The following is a 14,908-nucleotide window of genomic DNA, read 5'->3' on the forward strand; positions in this document are numbered from 1 at the left end:
CCCTCAGACTTCACTTTAATTTTTATACAAGAGTCATTAGAGGACAAAAAAGTCCGCTTGTAAAAGTGGCTATAAAAAAAGTATACATTCGTATTTTTTTCATAGATCTGTTGAACAACTTCAGCCCTGCTCAAACATGAAAACAATTCAATCATTTTGAGGCTTTTAACCCTTGAAGTGCCAGTCTGAATACGCAAAGTCATTGCTGTAATATATGAGAAAAAAAAAACACAAAACTGAGTTATTTTCCAAAAATAAACTTTTGTTTGCCTAGGGCGTTTGTTACAAATCAGTCTTGATTATAAATATCCAAAATTTTGTATTTACTGTTTTATATTTATATAGTTTTTATATAGCGACAGATTTAAAATTTACTTTACACGTGAGCCATTAGAGGACAAAAACGTCCACTTTTAAAATGGATTTAAAATGGTCCAGATTAATATTATTTTTATTATTATTTTTCTGCTTTTTGGGTCTAAATATTGTGATGAAAAAAAAATCAATGATTGAATATGATGTAAATTTTAACCCTTTATATGCCCGTTTGATTATGAGATGCTCATTTTTTCATGAAAAAAGCAGACAAAAAAGGAGATATTTTACATAAAACACATTTTGAGGGACTGAAATAATTTTTTTAAATCAGCCTTGGATATGTCGAGAATGTCCCATTGACTTCAATACAAACCAGTTTTGATCATGTAACATCTGCAACAAACAATCATGTTTCTGCTACTTTATGGTTTCTTTTTGGACAAAAGTAGTCAAATTTGTGACTTTTAGTGTTCACCACCAAATTCAGTCATTTCTCCATATGTTGCCCAGGCGAGAAAGTTTACACACCCCCCCCCCCCCCCCCCCCCCCCCCGTTTAGGAACGTAGCTCACCGCTGTGGTAGCACAATTTCACATCATTCTGGGTTCATTTGTGTGAAAACAAGGTCCAATCAGGCTGAAACGTTACAGGAAGGTAGAATTTATTGAGTTGTAAGTGATCTGAACGTTTCATGATGATAGCACTTTCCTAAGGGGGTCAAACCATGTCCCAAAGGTCACCGGATCTGGTGTCAATTTAAAGAAGTAGTCCAGTTACACATTTGTGGGCTTATAACTTGTCTTCTGAATGTCCTAGAGAGATCAGGTTTGTTTTAGTGTACTCCAATCAACATCCCCTACAACCACAAAAAGGAATGGAGTCATTAGCACTTAAGGTTTGTAAATGGCACCCAGAATTATGCTGCACTAAGCACAATTTCACATCATTCTGGGTTCATTGGTGTGAAAACAAGGTCCAATCAGGCTGAAACGTTACAGGAAGGTAGAATCTATTGAGTTGTAAGTGATCTAAACGTTTCAAGATGATAGCACTTTCCTATAGGGGGTCAAACCATGTCCCAAAGGTCACCGGGCCTGGTGTCACTTTAAAGAAGTAGTCCAGTTACACCTTTGAGGGCTTATAACTTGGCTTCTTGCGAAGGCAAAAGCAGAGGACAGAACAGGTCTCCGCTTCAGCTGCAGGAGTTTGGGTGGAAGTTCTGGCTTATTTATTCTGATTGTACCAACCAGAGCCACTTTCCTCTTCAGGAGCTCCTGCACAAGTGAATATGTTGGAAAAAAAAGCTCCTTGGTCATCTCCAGAATGACACGTTTTCCCTGGCCGACCTCTGCAGCGCCACCAGCAGCTTCCCCTGTGTAAACCTGACACTTCCAGGCATAGGAAGTGGCAACATCTGCAGTGACCCAGATTTTCAGTCAGTACTTTGCTGGTTTACTTGGCATATACTGGTGAAACTTGCACCTGCATCTGAAAGGGACAAGCGGCTCATCGACCCACGTCTAACCCAGTGTTGAAAAGCATTTGGAGGCGATGGGTCCACATGTCCCAAATCGAGCGGATAGGGGCCAGCTTGTCCTGCCTGAGACAGGAAGGCTTGTTCAGCTCATCATCAAACCGGAGGGTGGAGTTGATCATCTTGAATTTGGTGTGACTCATGGTGGCCCGGAAGATTGCACGTCCACAGTGGTCATCCCCCATCAGCCAAAATCATGAGCCCAGTGTACGTTCTCACCGCGATGTCATCAACATCCCACCAGTTCTTCTCCACACGTCTTCCATTTAGACTGGTCATGTTGACGATGATTTCAATCATTTCTTGGGTAAAGAAAAAAATCAAAGGAGGATACCACGTCGTAAATACGTGTGATGGCGTAACGTGTTGGCCCAGGATTCAAACATCTTGCAGCAGGAACATAGTGAGAAGTATCTGCGTTAGTAGGAAACCAGACTTGCCCACTTTTAGAAATCCATTCTGGAGAAGGATCCGTTGTCCTCCCTTCTCTTTCACTGGACAGGTCAGGAGAAGAAGTCAAGGAAACAGAATGGTCTGACTCCACCTCAAAGTCCACTGAAGATGTTTCACTCTCCTCATTTTCTCCAGGAGTATCAGGCTGCAGGAGCTGATCCAGAACTTGTTCCACAGAGAGATGCCTCTCCATCTTGCTCCGTGGCTTTCATAGAGGTGAAATGACCAGATAACCAGACTACAGGGAGTTTGAATGTGGCAGGTGCATAAACATACTAATTGTTTTTGTTTTGTACACTTTAAAGTTCAGTGGGAGAGTCAAACTGTGTTTTATTTACTTATCAGAGGTCAGGTTGACCTTCTGAGTTAAATAAAAACAGCAGAAGATCTAAAGAAATGTGTAAACTTTCTCGTCTGGACAACATATGGAGAAATGACTGAATTTGGTGGTGAACAGTAAATATTATAAATTGGACTACTTTTGTCCAAAAAGAAACCAAAACATCACAGAAACATGATTATTTGTTGCAGATGATACAGGATCAAAAGCTGTGGCTTGCAATGAAGTCAATGGGACGTTTTTGTTTTTTAACAAGAGGGCGGTACATTTTAAATCTGCTGCTACACCAAAACTAAAAAAACATAAAATGTGATAGTTTGTCACGTTCTTGACGTATCCAAGGCTGATTATATATATATATATATATATATATATATATATATATATATATATATATATATATATATATATATATATATATATATATATATATATATTAGTCACTCAAAATATGCTTTATGTAAAATATCTCCTCTTTTGTCTGCCTTTTTCATGAAAAAATGAGCATCACATGCTGCAGCAAATCCACAGGTAAAGATAGATTTTAATATATACAATTTATATAAACAGATGATTCTGTGCAGAAAAAGTGAGCTGGCAACAATAATCATGTAAAACATGAAATGGCATTTTTAGTTGTTTTAACATAGGGTTCTGTAAAGGAAGTGTCATTTCTTTCTCTGGTGCCTTTCTGTGTTTGATGCATTTAATTTAGTGACATTTTACAAATGATGCTTCAGACAGATGAGCTGTTTTTGCAGGTTGGTGTTTAAAATACTGTTTTTTCCCCTCTTTTTATTCCAAACAAATCAAACAATACATATAGTAATTTCCAACTTAGATAACTCATCACAACCATAGTTGTTCCAAAAGGAATAGGAGAAACCATTGCTTATTTCACCTATTCCTAAATCAATTTACTCATACTTAAAAAATTAAAATATCAGAATACAACAACTTCTGAACACAACATCTCAATACAACTCAAAAGTATCAGCATAAATTACAACAACGTTAATATATATTATCACTACTACAGTACATATGCAAATTAGTGATCCTCTTGTCTATATCTGGAAAAAATGTATTCTTTATATAATTTCTTAAATTGCACTATATTTAAACTTTCTTTGATTTTTCTTCAAGACTATTCCATAAAATAACTCCACTAACTGAAACACACATACTTTTCAATTTTGTTTGAGCACAATGCTGCTTCTAATTTAATTCCCTTCCCAACTTATATCCACCTCGTCTTTCTGCAAACAGTTTGAATATTTTTAGGCAGTATTTTTTTATTTACTTTGTACATAAATAATGCAGTCCTAAATTCTATCAAATCTTTGAACTTTAAGGTTTGTAATTTTATAAACAAGCTATTTGTGTGTTCGTTATATCCCACATGACTGACCAACCTTATGGCTCGTTTTTGTAACGTACAAAGTGCATGTAGGGTGGTTTTATAGAGGTTTCCCCACACTTCAACACAGTAAGTTAGGTATGGTGCTATCAGTGTGCAGAACAGTATACACAATGCCTTTTGATACACAAAATGTCTTGCTTTTCCCAACACCCCAATACTCCGTGCTACCGTTCCTTTAACATATTTTATGTGAGGTTTCCAACATAATTTGGGATCAAGGATTACACGCAGAAATTTATTTTCATACACTCTTTCTATAATAATATCAGTTATTGCTATATGTGTGTTTATTTTACGTTTTCCAAACAACATGACTTCAGTTTTGTTTAAGTTTAATGATAATCTATTCAAATTTCAGATTTTTATTTATTTATTTATTTTTTGTTTCAGATTTATTGGCCAAGTAAAATTACATTTACAAGGAATTTAGCTTGAGTAGATGTTAGCTCTCTTAAACGTACAACAATACATGAGAATGCTTTCCTTTATCAGGAAAAAAGCACAAACCTTGAATTACCATAAAAAATAAAATGAAATAAAAAATAAAAGTAAACAATAGAAAGAATAAATACACACATAAATACATGCACATTATATATATATATATATATATATATATATATATATATATATATATATACATACATATATTACACACACGTGCACATACACTTATACACACATACATACCTACACATTCATATCCATAAGCATACTTTATAAATATAAAAAAGTATAATAAAAGATTCAGGAGAGTAATGGCAGAGGGAAAGAAGCTGTTCTTGTGTCTGGTAGTTTTTGTGTACAACGATCTACAGTGCCTGCCAGACGGGAGGAGATTGAGGAGAGTTGATGCAGGATGTGTGGAGTCTTGAACAATGTTCACTGCCTTTGTCCTGGTCCTGCTGGTGTACAATTCCTGGACAGAGGGCAGTTGGGCACCAATGATTTTTCCTGCTGTTTTAATTATGTGCTGTAGTCTGCCTGCATTTTTCCATTTTTTGTGGCTGACCCAAACCAGACAGTGATGGATGAGCAGAGTATGGATTCGACTGTAGCAGTATGGAAGATGATCAGCAGCTCTTGTGGTAGGCCATACTTTCTTAGTTGCCGTGGAAAATGCATCCTCTCATCTTGATCCCCAAATCAAACCATAGTTTCAGGTTAGCCATTTCTGTTACCAACTTACAAATTTTGTAAATTCTCTCCCGAAGCAAAAACATTTGCATCATCTGCAAATAAAACACATTTTAATGCTCTGGAAACCTCACACAAATCATTGATACATAAAATAAATAGCTTTGGACCCAAAACTGACCGCTGTGGCCCCCCACAATTGATATTAACCAGTTCTGACTTATAATTATATATTTGTACAAATTGATTTCTATTGGTTAAATAAATTCTAACTCAAGAACAACTCCCCTAATACCATATTTTGGAAGTTTGTTAATACTGTATGATCAATTGTTTCAAAGTCTTTTTTTAAACCTACAAATATTATTAAAATACTATTTTATGGAGCCATTCCAAACCAAACATTTCTGTGCCATTGTTGTTTTCTGATGAGGTGAAACTGGTTTAGAAGATTTCCATGAAATTATATTTGAATAAACGCAAAAGTAAAACGTTTACATACAATCCACCTTAGAAGATATGTACTGCATGACCGCGCTGTTATCACCCACAGGGAAATTGTGACATTTCTGAATAAACCAGTTAGAAACGCCAAAGAAACTCAAACTGCAAATCAAATTAAAAGTTTTTTCAGTGAAAATCTTAAAACTGGTATAAAACTCAGAGACAGTTAAGATTTCATCCAACAAGGTTTATCAGCTGAACTTGTGAATCCCTGCAGGTTTCAGGGCTCAGAGCAGAGCCCCTGGAACGGGATCAAGGTCTTTTCTAATTCTGTCTGAGGATGACTCTGTTCTCTTTCACCATGAGACAGGAAATACGTCGGTTCACCTAGGTGTTACGCAGCTGACCTATTTTTGACTGAACTGATTAAGGCTCTGCTGTGCTTCCCAGATCAGGTGCTCTAATTCCTCTCGGGGGCCGGATTTGGACCTCACCAACAGGGCTGATTCTGTTAACACACAGCTAACTCATCATGTCATCCTCTTAAATAAAGTAGATTCACAGTACATGTATAGTAAATGAGTCAATGAAAACTACTGATTTCTGATTCACAAATCTGCGTTTGACAAGATATTTGCATTTACGTTCAGTCTGGTTTAATCATTACATCCGTCAGTTCTACGACCTCTGCTGCTGACGTCAAAGTCCAAGTTCAACGTGTACAGATCAGGAACCTGCTGTCACTTCACCAGAAAAGATGATGTCAGGAATCTGGTTACCAAATTGCTTCATGGTGAATGTTTTTGGTAACAACGAGCTAGCAAAGCAGCTGAAAACTCACCTGCTCAGGCCGGCTTTTGCATGACCTTCATCACCAGCCTCTCCTTGTTCTGCCTTCCCCAGGATTCACTGATTTCTCTCTCTCTCTCTCTCTCTCTCTCTCTCTCTCTCTCTCTCTCTCTCTGCAATTTTTAATCACAATTTGTCTATTTTAAATATTTAGTTTTTGTGAAGCGCCTTGTAATTTTTATCTTGAGAGGCGCTATAGAAAAGATTTCTTTCTTTCTTTCTTTCTTAGTCTGGATGAAATACTGCATTTAAGCAAATGAAAGATCTATTTTTAGGTCAAGACTTTATTTTTTTTTTTCATCCAAGTTCTTTTGAACCTTGACCAAATGTTTGAAAGCCATAGAGAAAATAATCCATAACTTGACTAAATGAGGAAAAACGACATATGTTTTCAGATCGTTGACTGAAAGGGACAAACTGTTGGGAAAATAACACATTTTAGGGAAAACAAAAACAAACAATATATATAAAGTATCTTTTTATTATTTTGTTTGTTCAGTCTTGCTGCTATTTTACCCATGTTCAGTATTTTCTCAACGTATCGTTTAGAAACCATTTGCAAGAGATTTGATTGGTCACTGACGATGATGCAAGCCCTTACACAACACCCTTGTCAGTCAGTATAAAGATCCTGCTGATATCTTCCAGACCAGACAGGAAAGAGCGCTTTACCACAGGATGAGCACGAAAACGAGCTGCCAGCTGTTCAGGGCGCTGCTGGAGCGGAAGGATGTCCGTTACCTCAAAGCAGCTCAGGGGACCAGCAGGGCATCTTACAGGTGAGCAGGCGTGAGTGCACGTCACTTTCACTTCTGGAGGTGAATATTTACTTTTACAACACATTTCCCCTGATATGAATTTTATTCCCGTTATTATAGACATTTTGGATCTTGTGGGATTTTGGCTGGCAGGAGGAGCAGCCTTCAGTTCTGCCCCCATGTGAGCACCCCCCACCGCAGCTTCATCAGCCTGGCTGCTCCCAGCATCACCCGCAGGATGGAGTACTCGGAGAGTCGGACGCTAGAGTGAGTTAATTTAATTTATGTTATGATGACTGTAATGAATATAAAAACATAAATACGTAAACACAAAGCTTTGAGCTCATTTGGAGCTGTAAGCAATGGCGCCCCCAATGGGTGGCCAGGGGTGGCAAATGGCCACCCCTAGAAAATTGCTGGCCCCCCAGTAAAAGCCAGTGGTAATAAATCATATTAATGTTCACTCAAACCATAAAGTGGTCTTATTTATTCAAGATGTAATTGTAAAACAAAATGAAAATAATACAATTAATGAGTAAAGAAACAATCAGAATTTAAAGAATACATATGTTTCTGCTGCTCACCATTTAAAAAAAGTTTTTATCTCCATAGATTTTTATGAACACAGCAACAGCGAATTCAAACAAAAAAAAACACCTTTTAAAATCAAATTTGAAATAAGTGAAATGTATGTTTCTGAAATGTTTGTTTGTAAAATTAAGTTACATGTTTTGGAATTCAATTCAATTCAATTCAAGTGGAAACGTACAGTTTTAAAAAAAAATAAAAAACAAATAAAGGGGCAATGCAATACATGGCCACAGGCTAAACTCTCCTAGAGTTAACACAAGGACCAATTTGGTGTGCCACCCCAAACATTTCTTTGGCCCCATCTGGCCACCCCTATCAAAATTTTCTGTAGGCGCCCCTGGCTGTAAGGTGTGTTTCCTCTGTGTGCAGCTACACTCCAGAACAGATGTACAATGTGGTGGCCAACGTGGACGAGTACCACAAGTTTGTTCCCTGGTGTAAGAAGTCTCAGATGATGAAGAGCCCAAACGGAAGCGTCTGGGCACAACTTGAAATCGGTTTTCCACCCATTAGTGAGCGATACACCTCTGAGATCACCTTTGTTCCAAACCACCAAATCAGAGTAAGTTGGAGAATGCACCAACAACAACCATTTCATTTATTTTTTTTATATTTGTCTGCCTTTTGGTAAATAATCAATAACTGTCTTTGTTTAAACCAGGCTGTGTGCTCTGATGGATCTCTCTTCAGCCATCTCGAAACAATATGGAGGTTTGCTCCTGGAGCCAAAGACCGACCAGGTTCATGCAAAGGGGATTTCTTTGTAAGTATTTTGGGATGTGAATAATATCTAGCATTCATCATTTCATCTTTTTAAACAGAGAGATTATGGACTGCAAAAGCATCTGTTCAGACAGCTGAAATGCTTTTTTATTTTATTTTAATCTTTGTAATTGGAGAAATGGTTTGATTACAGAATAAAAAACAGGTTTTGACAGGACAACGAATGCAATGTGACGCTTCAGACAGGCGGCAGTGTTGAGTGTTATCCCAGTGGCTGAAGGTGGATGTTAATACTTTAATACATATCATGTATTGGGATTAACCCTCTAATATCCCAATATTAGATTAACTAAGAGATCAGATTTGATTGTTAAATTAGAAATCTTCCTTTCTGTTAACTTGTGACTGCTCTTGGCTGAGAAGAAGGGGTGAGTGAACTCTCATTAGGCTCTAAACTCAGCCTCCAGAGCGCTGGAGTCCTTTTAGGATAGAAACAGTCAGACGGCAGTGTCAGAGAGCCACCAACCAGTTTCACCTTAAATCTGAGCCAGATTACCTAGAACCAGTCGGAGTTCTATCAGGCTGAGGAGAACAAGCCACGGATAAAGTTCACCCCTGGTGTTGTTTTTTGAGCTAAATTATAGATGAACTCCTAAAACCATAATAAACCCGATCACATGCTTCTGGCCTCTGTAGGTGTCGTTTGAGTTCAAGTCTCTGCTACACTCTCAGCTGGCCAGCTTGTTCTTTGATGAAGTGGTGAAGAAAATGGTCAGTGCCTTTGAGTCCCATGCTGCCATGCTTTACAGAAACAAGCCAGACGCACCAGCCAGGAAGCGCCCGGCGATAAACATCCCTCTCTGACCTCCACAGCACCCGTCGGCTCTGACGTTTAACCAGACTCTGCTGCTTTAATCACCTCTGATGCTGGAGACCGGTCCTCCTGTCTGCACTCACATGTAATATTTCTTATTTTTACATGGAGTGTACCTAAACACTGTTTATGTAACAAAAACGTATTTATCTCTCATTTATTTATTAAAATGGACAAAACTGTACATGTGTATAACTGTATATATATATATATATATATATATATATATATATATATATATATATATATATGTATGTATATATATGTATGTATATATATATATGAGTATGTATACATGTATGTATATATATATATATGTATATATATATATATATGTATATGTATGTATATATATATATATACATACATATACATATATATATATATATATATACATACATATATACATACTTATATATACATACATACATATATATATATATATATATATATATATATATATATATATATATATATATATATATATATATATATATATATATATATAGTTTTAAGATGCTTCAGGTCTGTAGTTTTTACACCAATAAATTATTTGGGAATATTTTTTAACAAATGAGTTTGGGTTCTGTTCTTTTAAGGACTCGCTGGAGTTTTTGACAAGTAATTAAAAACTGCGTCCACATTTTCTAAGTTAACACACATTTCGTTTAACAGTGGTAGTTTTTGTCATCTTACTGTTCCCCTGCTTCAGGCAGTTGCCACAACGGTCCTTCCATTCCCGGATCTTGTTCCTGGGAGATCCGGCTCAAATTAACCTATGAGTTGTATATCTGAAAACACGGAAGTCAGTCCATTCAGGAAGCATTTCAGGAACTTTTACTAAGAAAACAACGTTTCATGTTCAGGAAGAGTCCAAACTTTAAGGCCAGTTATTTTTGATACAGTTCTAAGACAGGTCATGGTGGTCAAAGTGGATCAAACTGAAAACAGAGTAAGACACAGATGAATGCATGCTGTATTCATTCATTACCACCTGATGTGAATTTTTTATTATATTCAGTGTATTTATAGTTAAGTTGGTAGAAAATACCCTGACTGATACATTTTAAGGGTCTTTGAATGTTACAGAGAATTATTCAATAAAGTAGGTGCCTGTTCCTCTTACTTTGAGTGCTTTAACCAGAGACACTGTTATGGTTTTTAGAGAAGGCGTGTCCAAACCTTTTCCATTAAAACCATTCAATCTGAAAGTTCTTCTGATGAAATTGGGAATGTTATTATTTTCTTTTTTTTTTTTTTTTTTTTTTTTTTTGTCGACATGCTCAGTTTGGTAAACACAATATCTAAAGTATCAGTACAAAAGGCTCTGGTCCAAATCATTATGGGGTTCATTTGTTTTAGTTATTAACCAGAAAAACACACATCTAGTTGTGTTGAGTGTTTTCTGTTTTCCACTTCTTAAAAACTAAATTTCAGTCATTCTCAGCAGCAAAAACCATTTTATGTTTACTGTTTCTGTCCAGCTGTTCTGAATTAAATACATAAGTCTGCTTCTTTAGTTATAAGGTGGAGATGTGTCCTTATTTGTCATGAAATGAAAGGAAAAGCAAATTTCCTGGTTGATAAAAGGTATAATTTGAACTGAACTTTGTCTACATTACAGTCTTCACATTATTTAATTATATTTATGTATTTGCACACAAATATAATCTACAATATACAAAAGAATAAAAACAACTGCAGGAGTGGTTAAGAAGACCTTATAAAGCCACCTCCTTTAGCAGCAGGAACAGACGAGTCCATGTCGTCTGTGAACGGTTTCACTTTTGCTGAGTTTCATCTATCTCAGTTAAACCTCTCTGTGCCATATTCCTGGTTTTAGACTGAGCGCTTTTTTGACAACTTTTAAAGAGAACTGAAACGGGTATCAAAGTGGTACAAAGTTGAAGGTCTCTTTGTCCAGACTAAACCAGTCAGAGCTGATGATTAACTGTAAAACTTTTTTATTTATGGGTTTTCCCAAAGTTTTCAACAAGCCATCGTTAAAAGGAGGAGTAATTTAAGAAGGTGTTTTCTGAAGCTGGTATTTCCTGATTTGCACAACATCACAGGCAGGAAAACCTGCAAACGTCGAGAGGCTTCAGAGGGGAGAAGCAGACAATCACATCCAGGGAGATGAAGACGATCGCTGTCCTAATTCTGGCATCCGGCCTCTGCCTTTGTGAGCCTGGAAATGATGAAAACAACGACAGAGCCTTTCAGCGCTCCAGCTCTACCAGCTGTTGTGACGTTTGTTCCCTCACGTCTATTGGGGAGAAAATGGGAGTACTGGGGGAGAAAGTTGCAAGTATGGCAGAAAGAATAACACTTCTGGAGACCAAGCTTGGAGACACTGAGAGAGAAGTCCTGGAGTTACGGAGCATCACTGGAGGTAATGTGTGCAAAATAGTTCAGGGTGCATGTGGATTATAGACTTTATTGGTAACACTTGAGTTTAGGGAACACAAATTAACCATTAATTAGCTGCTAACTAATATGCATGTTAGGGGACAACTAAGTCTGAATTAGTCATCATTAAGCTGTTATTAAGTGCTTATTACCAGTGCTGCAATTCTAACAGGCCACAATTTAAGAATTTTATAAAAATAAGCCATTCATAATGGTTTGTAAACTGAAGTAAATGGTTTGTTGCTGATTAATGCACGCACTAATTATCGCAAATCAACATGTGGCTTTTAAAGAAGAAATTCAAGGGGAATAGTTATTCTGCATTAATAACCAAACATATTATGTTCTGGTGTTATGTAAATAAACAAAAAACTCCACATGTTGATAGAGCCTAAACAACAACTACTAGTTAACAACTACTAAGCAAGAATATGTTCTCCATTCTAAAGTCAGATTTTGTTCGTACCTAATTTCTAGTAGTTTAGTATTAATTAACCACTTAAAGGCAAGAATGTGTTCCCCTTGAATTACATCTTTAAAGAGCGGGTCAGTTGAGCCTCGGAGTCCTTCTCCACCCACGTATCAATTTAAAAAAATGCAACATTAGTAGGCGTTGCCTGGAAGACTGAGAGGGCGGAGCCGCGGCAGTGACGAAGACGATGGCTAACTAGACGAAGCTAGCTCCCTTCACTCTGAGCAGTTATTAGAAGTGGAGGACGTTTCTCCCCCTCCTTACACAGACACTCGAGAAGAAAGGGACCAAGTCTATTTGGAGGAGACAAGCGGACCTGAGTCTTATTGTTTTGAGCTTGTGAGTTGCCTGAAACTCCCAGAACCGACCCAACAGAACCACCTCTGAAAGGTAAGTAGCCGTTAGCCATAGCATTGGATTAGCTGCAGGGTTTGTCTCCACGGCCCTAAAAAGCTAGTATTCAGCATGTTTTAGAGGTTTATCTGCTTCAGCACACCTGGTTTTAATCAGCAACAAATAGCTGAGCTGCTTAACAGCTAATCTAACCTGTTAAAACAGGAAAATCCACTGAAACATGCTGGATAGCAGCTCTCCGGTAGCCCTGGGCTCAAGTTACAGTCTGCTGCATATAAAGTTATGAAAATACCCCATGAGAAAATTATTCTGTAATGTGTTCAGCCCACTAAAACTGCCCTGATTTCTTTATTTATTTTCTACTAACAGCTGCTCTCTCGGTTCTAGGTCCTCTGGTGTCTGCAGCTGGCCTCTGCTGGTGTCGTCAGGATCAGGAGCTTCCAGAAGAATGTGCCTTTCAATGACTTATTTGTTATATTAATTAAATAAATCTCAATTTATATATTTCCTGTTTTTGTTCATGTCCATAAATACTTAAACATGCTTGAAATTAAAACGAGCTTTTAACAGTGAGGTGCTAGTTTAATTAATCACAATAGAGCTAGTTAAACATGCAACAAAAATGTGATAATCAATGTAATTTATAAATATCCATTAAAATATCAAAACTGGAATCTAAATGAGATATTTGGCAGCACAAAAAACTTGTCAAACACAATATTTATTATAATAATTGTAGGCAGACAGGAGACAGAGCTGATGGAGGTTCTCAGTCATCGAAGGATGGCTGAAGGCTTTCCAGGAACAGGAGATGTGGTGTTGTCTCTTCTCTCTCTATTCTGCCAGATGAGCTGATAGGTTACAGGTGTGTGAGGACATCCTCATGCTGTCACAACCAGATGACAGGAGTTATCAGGTGATCAGCCAGGCTAATGAGATGCAGAAAGAAAACAAATTCAGGACAGTGTACTGTATGTGGTGTTGCTCACCTTATGTGCTCTTATAGAATATTAATGTGTGCCTGCCTCCATATTTTGCTGAGTGTCCTGCAATAATGCAGGTTATTAGTTAATTTACTTTTGATAGCAAAAACAAAATATTTAATGTAAAAGTTATTTTCCAGGTGAATCAGCTCACACGTCATCACCAAGTGTCACAGGGGCAGAATCAGTAGCCTCCGTCATGATGTAATCACATACTTATTTAATTGTTAATATCTTAAAAATTCTGAAATGTTTTAATTTTTTTTTTACCTTGAACAGTTCACTGAGCTTGCACTGTCACTGAGGTGGAAGCTGGAATCAACAGCAGACACCTCACACCTTGGTCTTTTCAGGGGGTGTGGACGCTGCTCTGGGACTTTCTGGAAGATGAATTTTTATCATGGTCCCCGTGGGTCACCAGACACACTGCGGCTGCGACTCCATTCTGGCTGGCTATGTAAAAACAAAGAAGCAGCACATTTATAAATGTTTAAAAGAGCATAAAATCACGTGTAACAATAATATGTAAAACAAATTTAAACTAGAAGGTGATAGTAAAATGTTTACATAGAAGATTATTAAAAATAATTCACCTTTGCTACAGGGAAGGTTTCACGTCAGCCTGGACAAGTACATTCTTGCAGCTAAATCAGTCTGACAGCCAGTGTCTTGGGTAGATTTAGCCTGAAAAAAAATAGAAGCACATTGTTGTTGGAGTTTATAAAGTCAGATAATATACAAAAGAATCTCCTATATAGGCGCTTTATAACATTCCTAGTGTGTGATCATTATAACGTAAAAGTCAGTCACACATGATGTGGAGAGCCTGAAATGTGACCTCCTGAACAGAATTCCTTACAGAACCTGTTCACAAGCTGGATTTCACGCTGTAATGCTGTCTGTCAACTAGTGCAGCGTTAGTTAGAGACACTGTTGCAGAATTGCCGACTGACTAGCTAAAGGAAGTTGTAACGTGAGGAAATATGGGTTTTCTGTCACAAAGGCTGGCTATCTGGGTAAAGTCTCTCAGACTTTGCATTTAGGTAGGGAATTGTCTTTAGAAGATGTTAAAACGTTTATTTAGCTTACTCACCTCAGACTGGAGCCCGCCGTGGTGGGGGAGCAGAGTCGGTGGGCTGCATCTAAATCGCAGAAGAGCCACGGTGGGCAGCCTCCCTCTTCAAACGGAGGCGTGCAGAATCGCGGGTAAAATGCCCACAGAGTCACCGCAAGCATACTACACTAC

The 14,908-nt window shown here is 37.5% G+C and overlaps 1 protein-coding gene across 2 annotated transcripts; it reads left to right on the forward strand.

Moving 5' to 3' along the window:
- The first annotated feature begins 7,120 nt into the window (after window positions 1-7,120).
- si:ch73-141c7.1 (coenzyme Q-binding protein COQ10 homolog, mitochondrial) lies at window positions 7,121-11,656 on the forward strand. 2 transcript variants are annotated; one of them, XR_011520727.1, is made up of 6 exons: window positions 7,121-7,277; window positions 7,377-7,523; window positions 8,217-8,409; window positions 8,509-8,610; window positions 9,267-9,529; window positions 11,517-11,656. XR_011520727.1 is itself a non-coding variant. In XM_070551704.1 (5 exons), exons 1-5 carry the CDS (start codon window positions 7,177-7,179, stop codon window positions 9,432-9,434), a joined length of 711 nt encoding a protein of 236 aa, XP_070407805.1. In that variant the 5' UTR covers window positions 7,121-7,176; the 3' UTR covers window positions 9,435-10,963. The 2 variants fall into 2 exon arrangements, 1 of the variants encoding a protein (XP_070407805.1); XM_070551704.1 differs by lacking the exon at window positions 11,517-11,656 and having other exon boundaries at window positions 9,267-10,963.
- Window positions 11,657-14,908: the final 3,252 nt, after the last annotated feature.

Source organism: Nothobranchius furzeri, chromosome 5, assembly GCF_043380555.1.
Source record: "Nothobranchius furzeri strain GRZ-AD chromosome 5, NfurGRZ-RIMD1, whole genome shotgun sequence".
In the NCBI taxonomy this organism is placed as follows: Eukaryota; Metazoa; Chordata; class Actinopteri; order Cyprinodontiformes; family Nothobranchiidae; genus Nothobranchius; species Nothobranchius furzeri.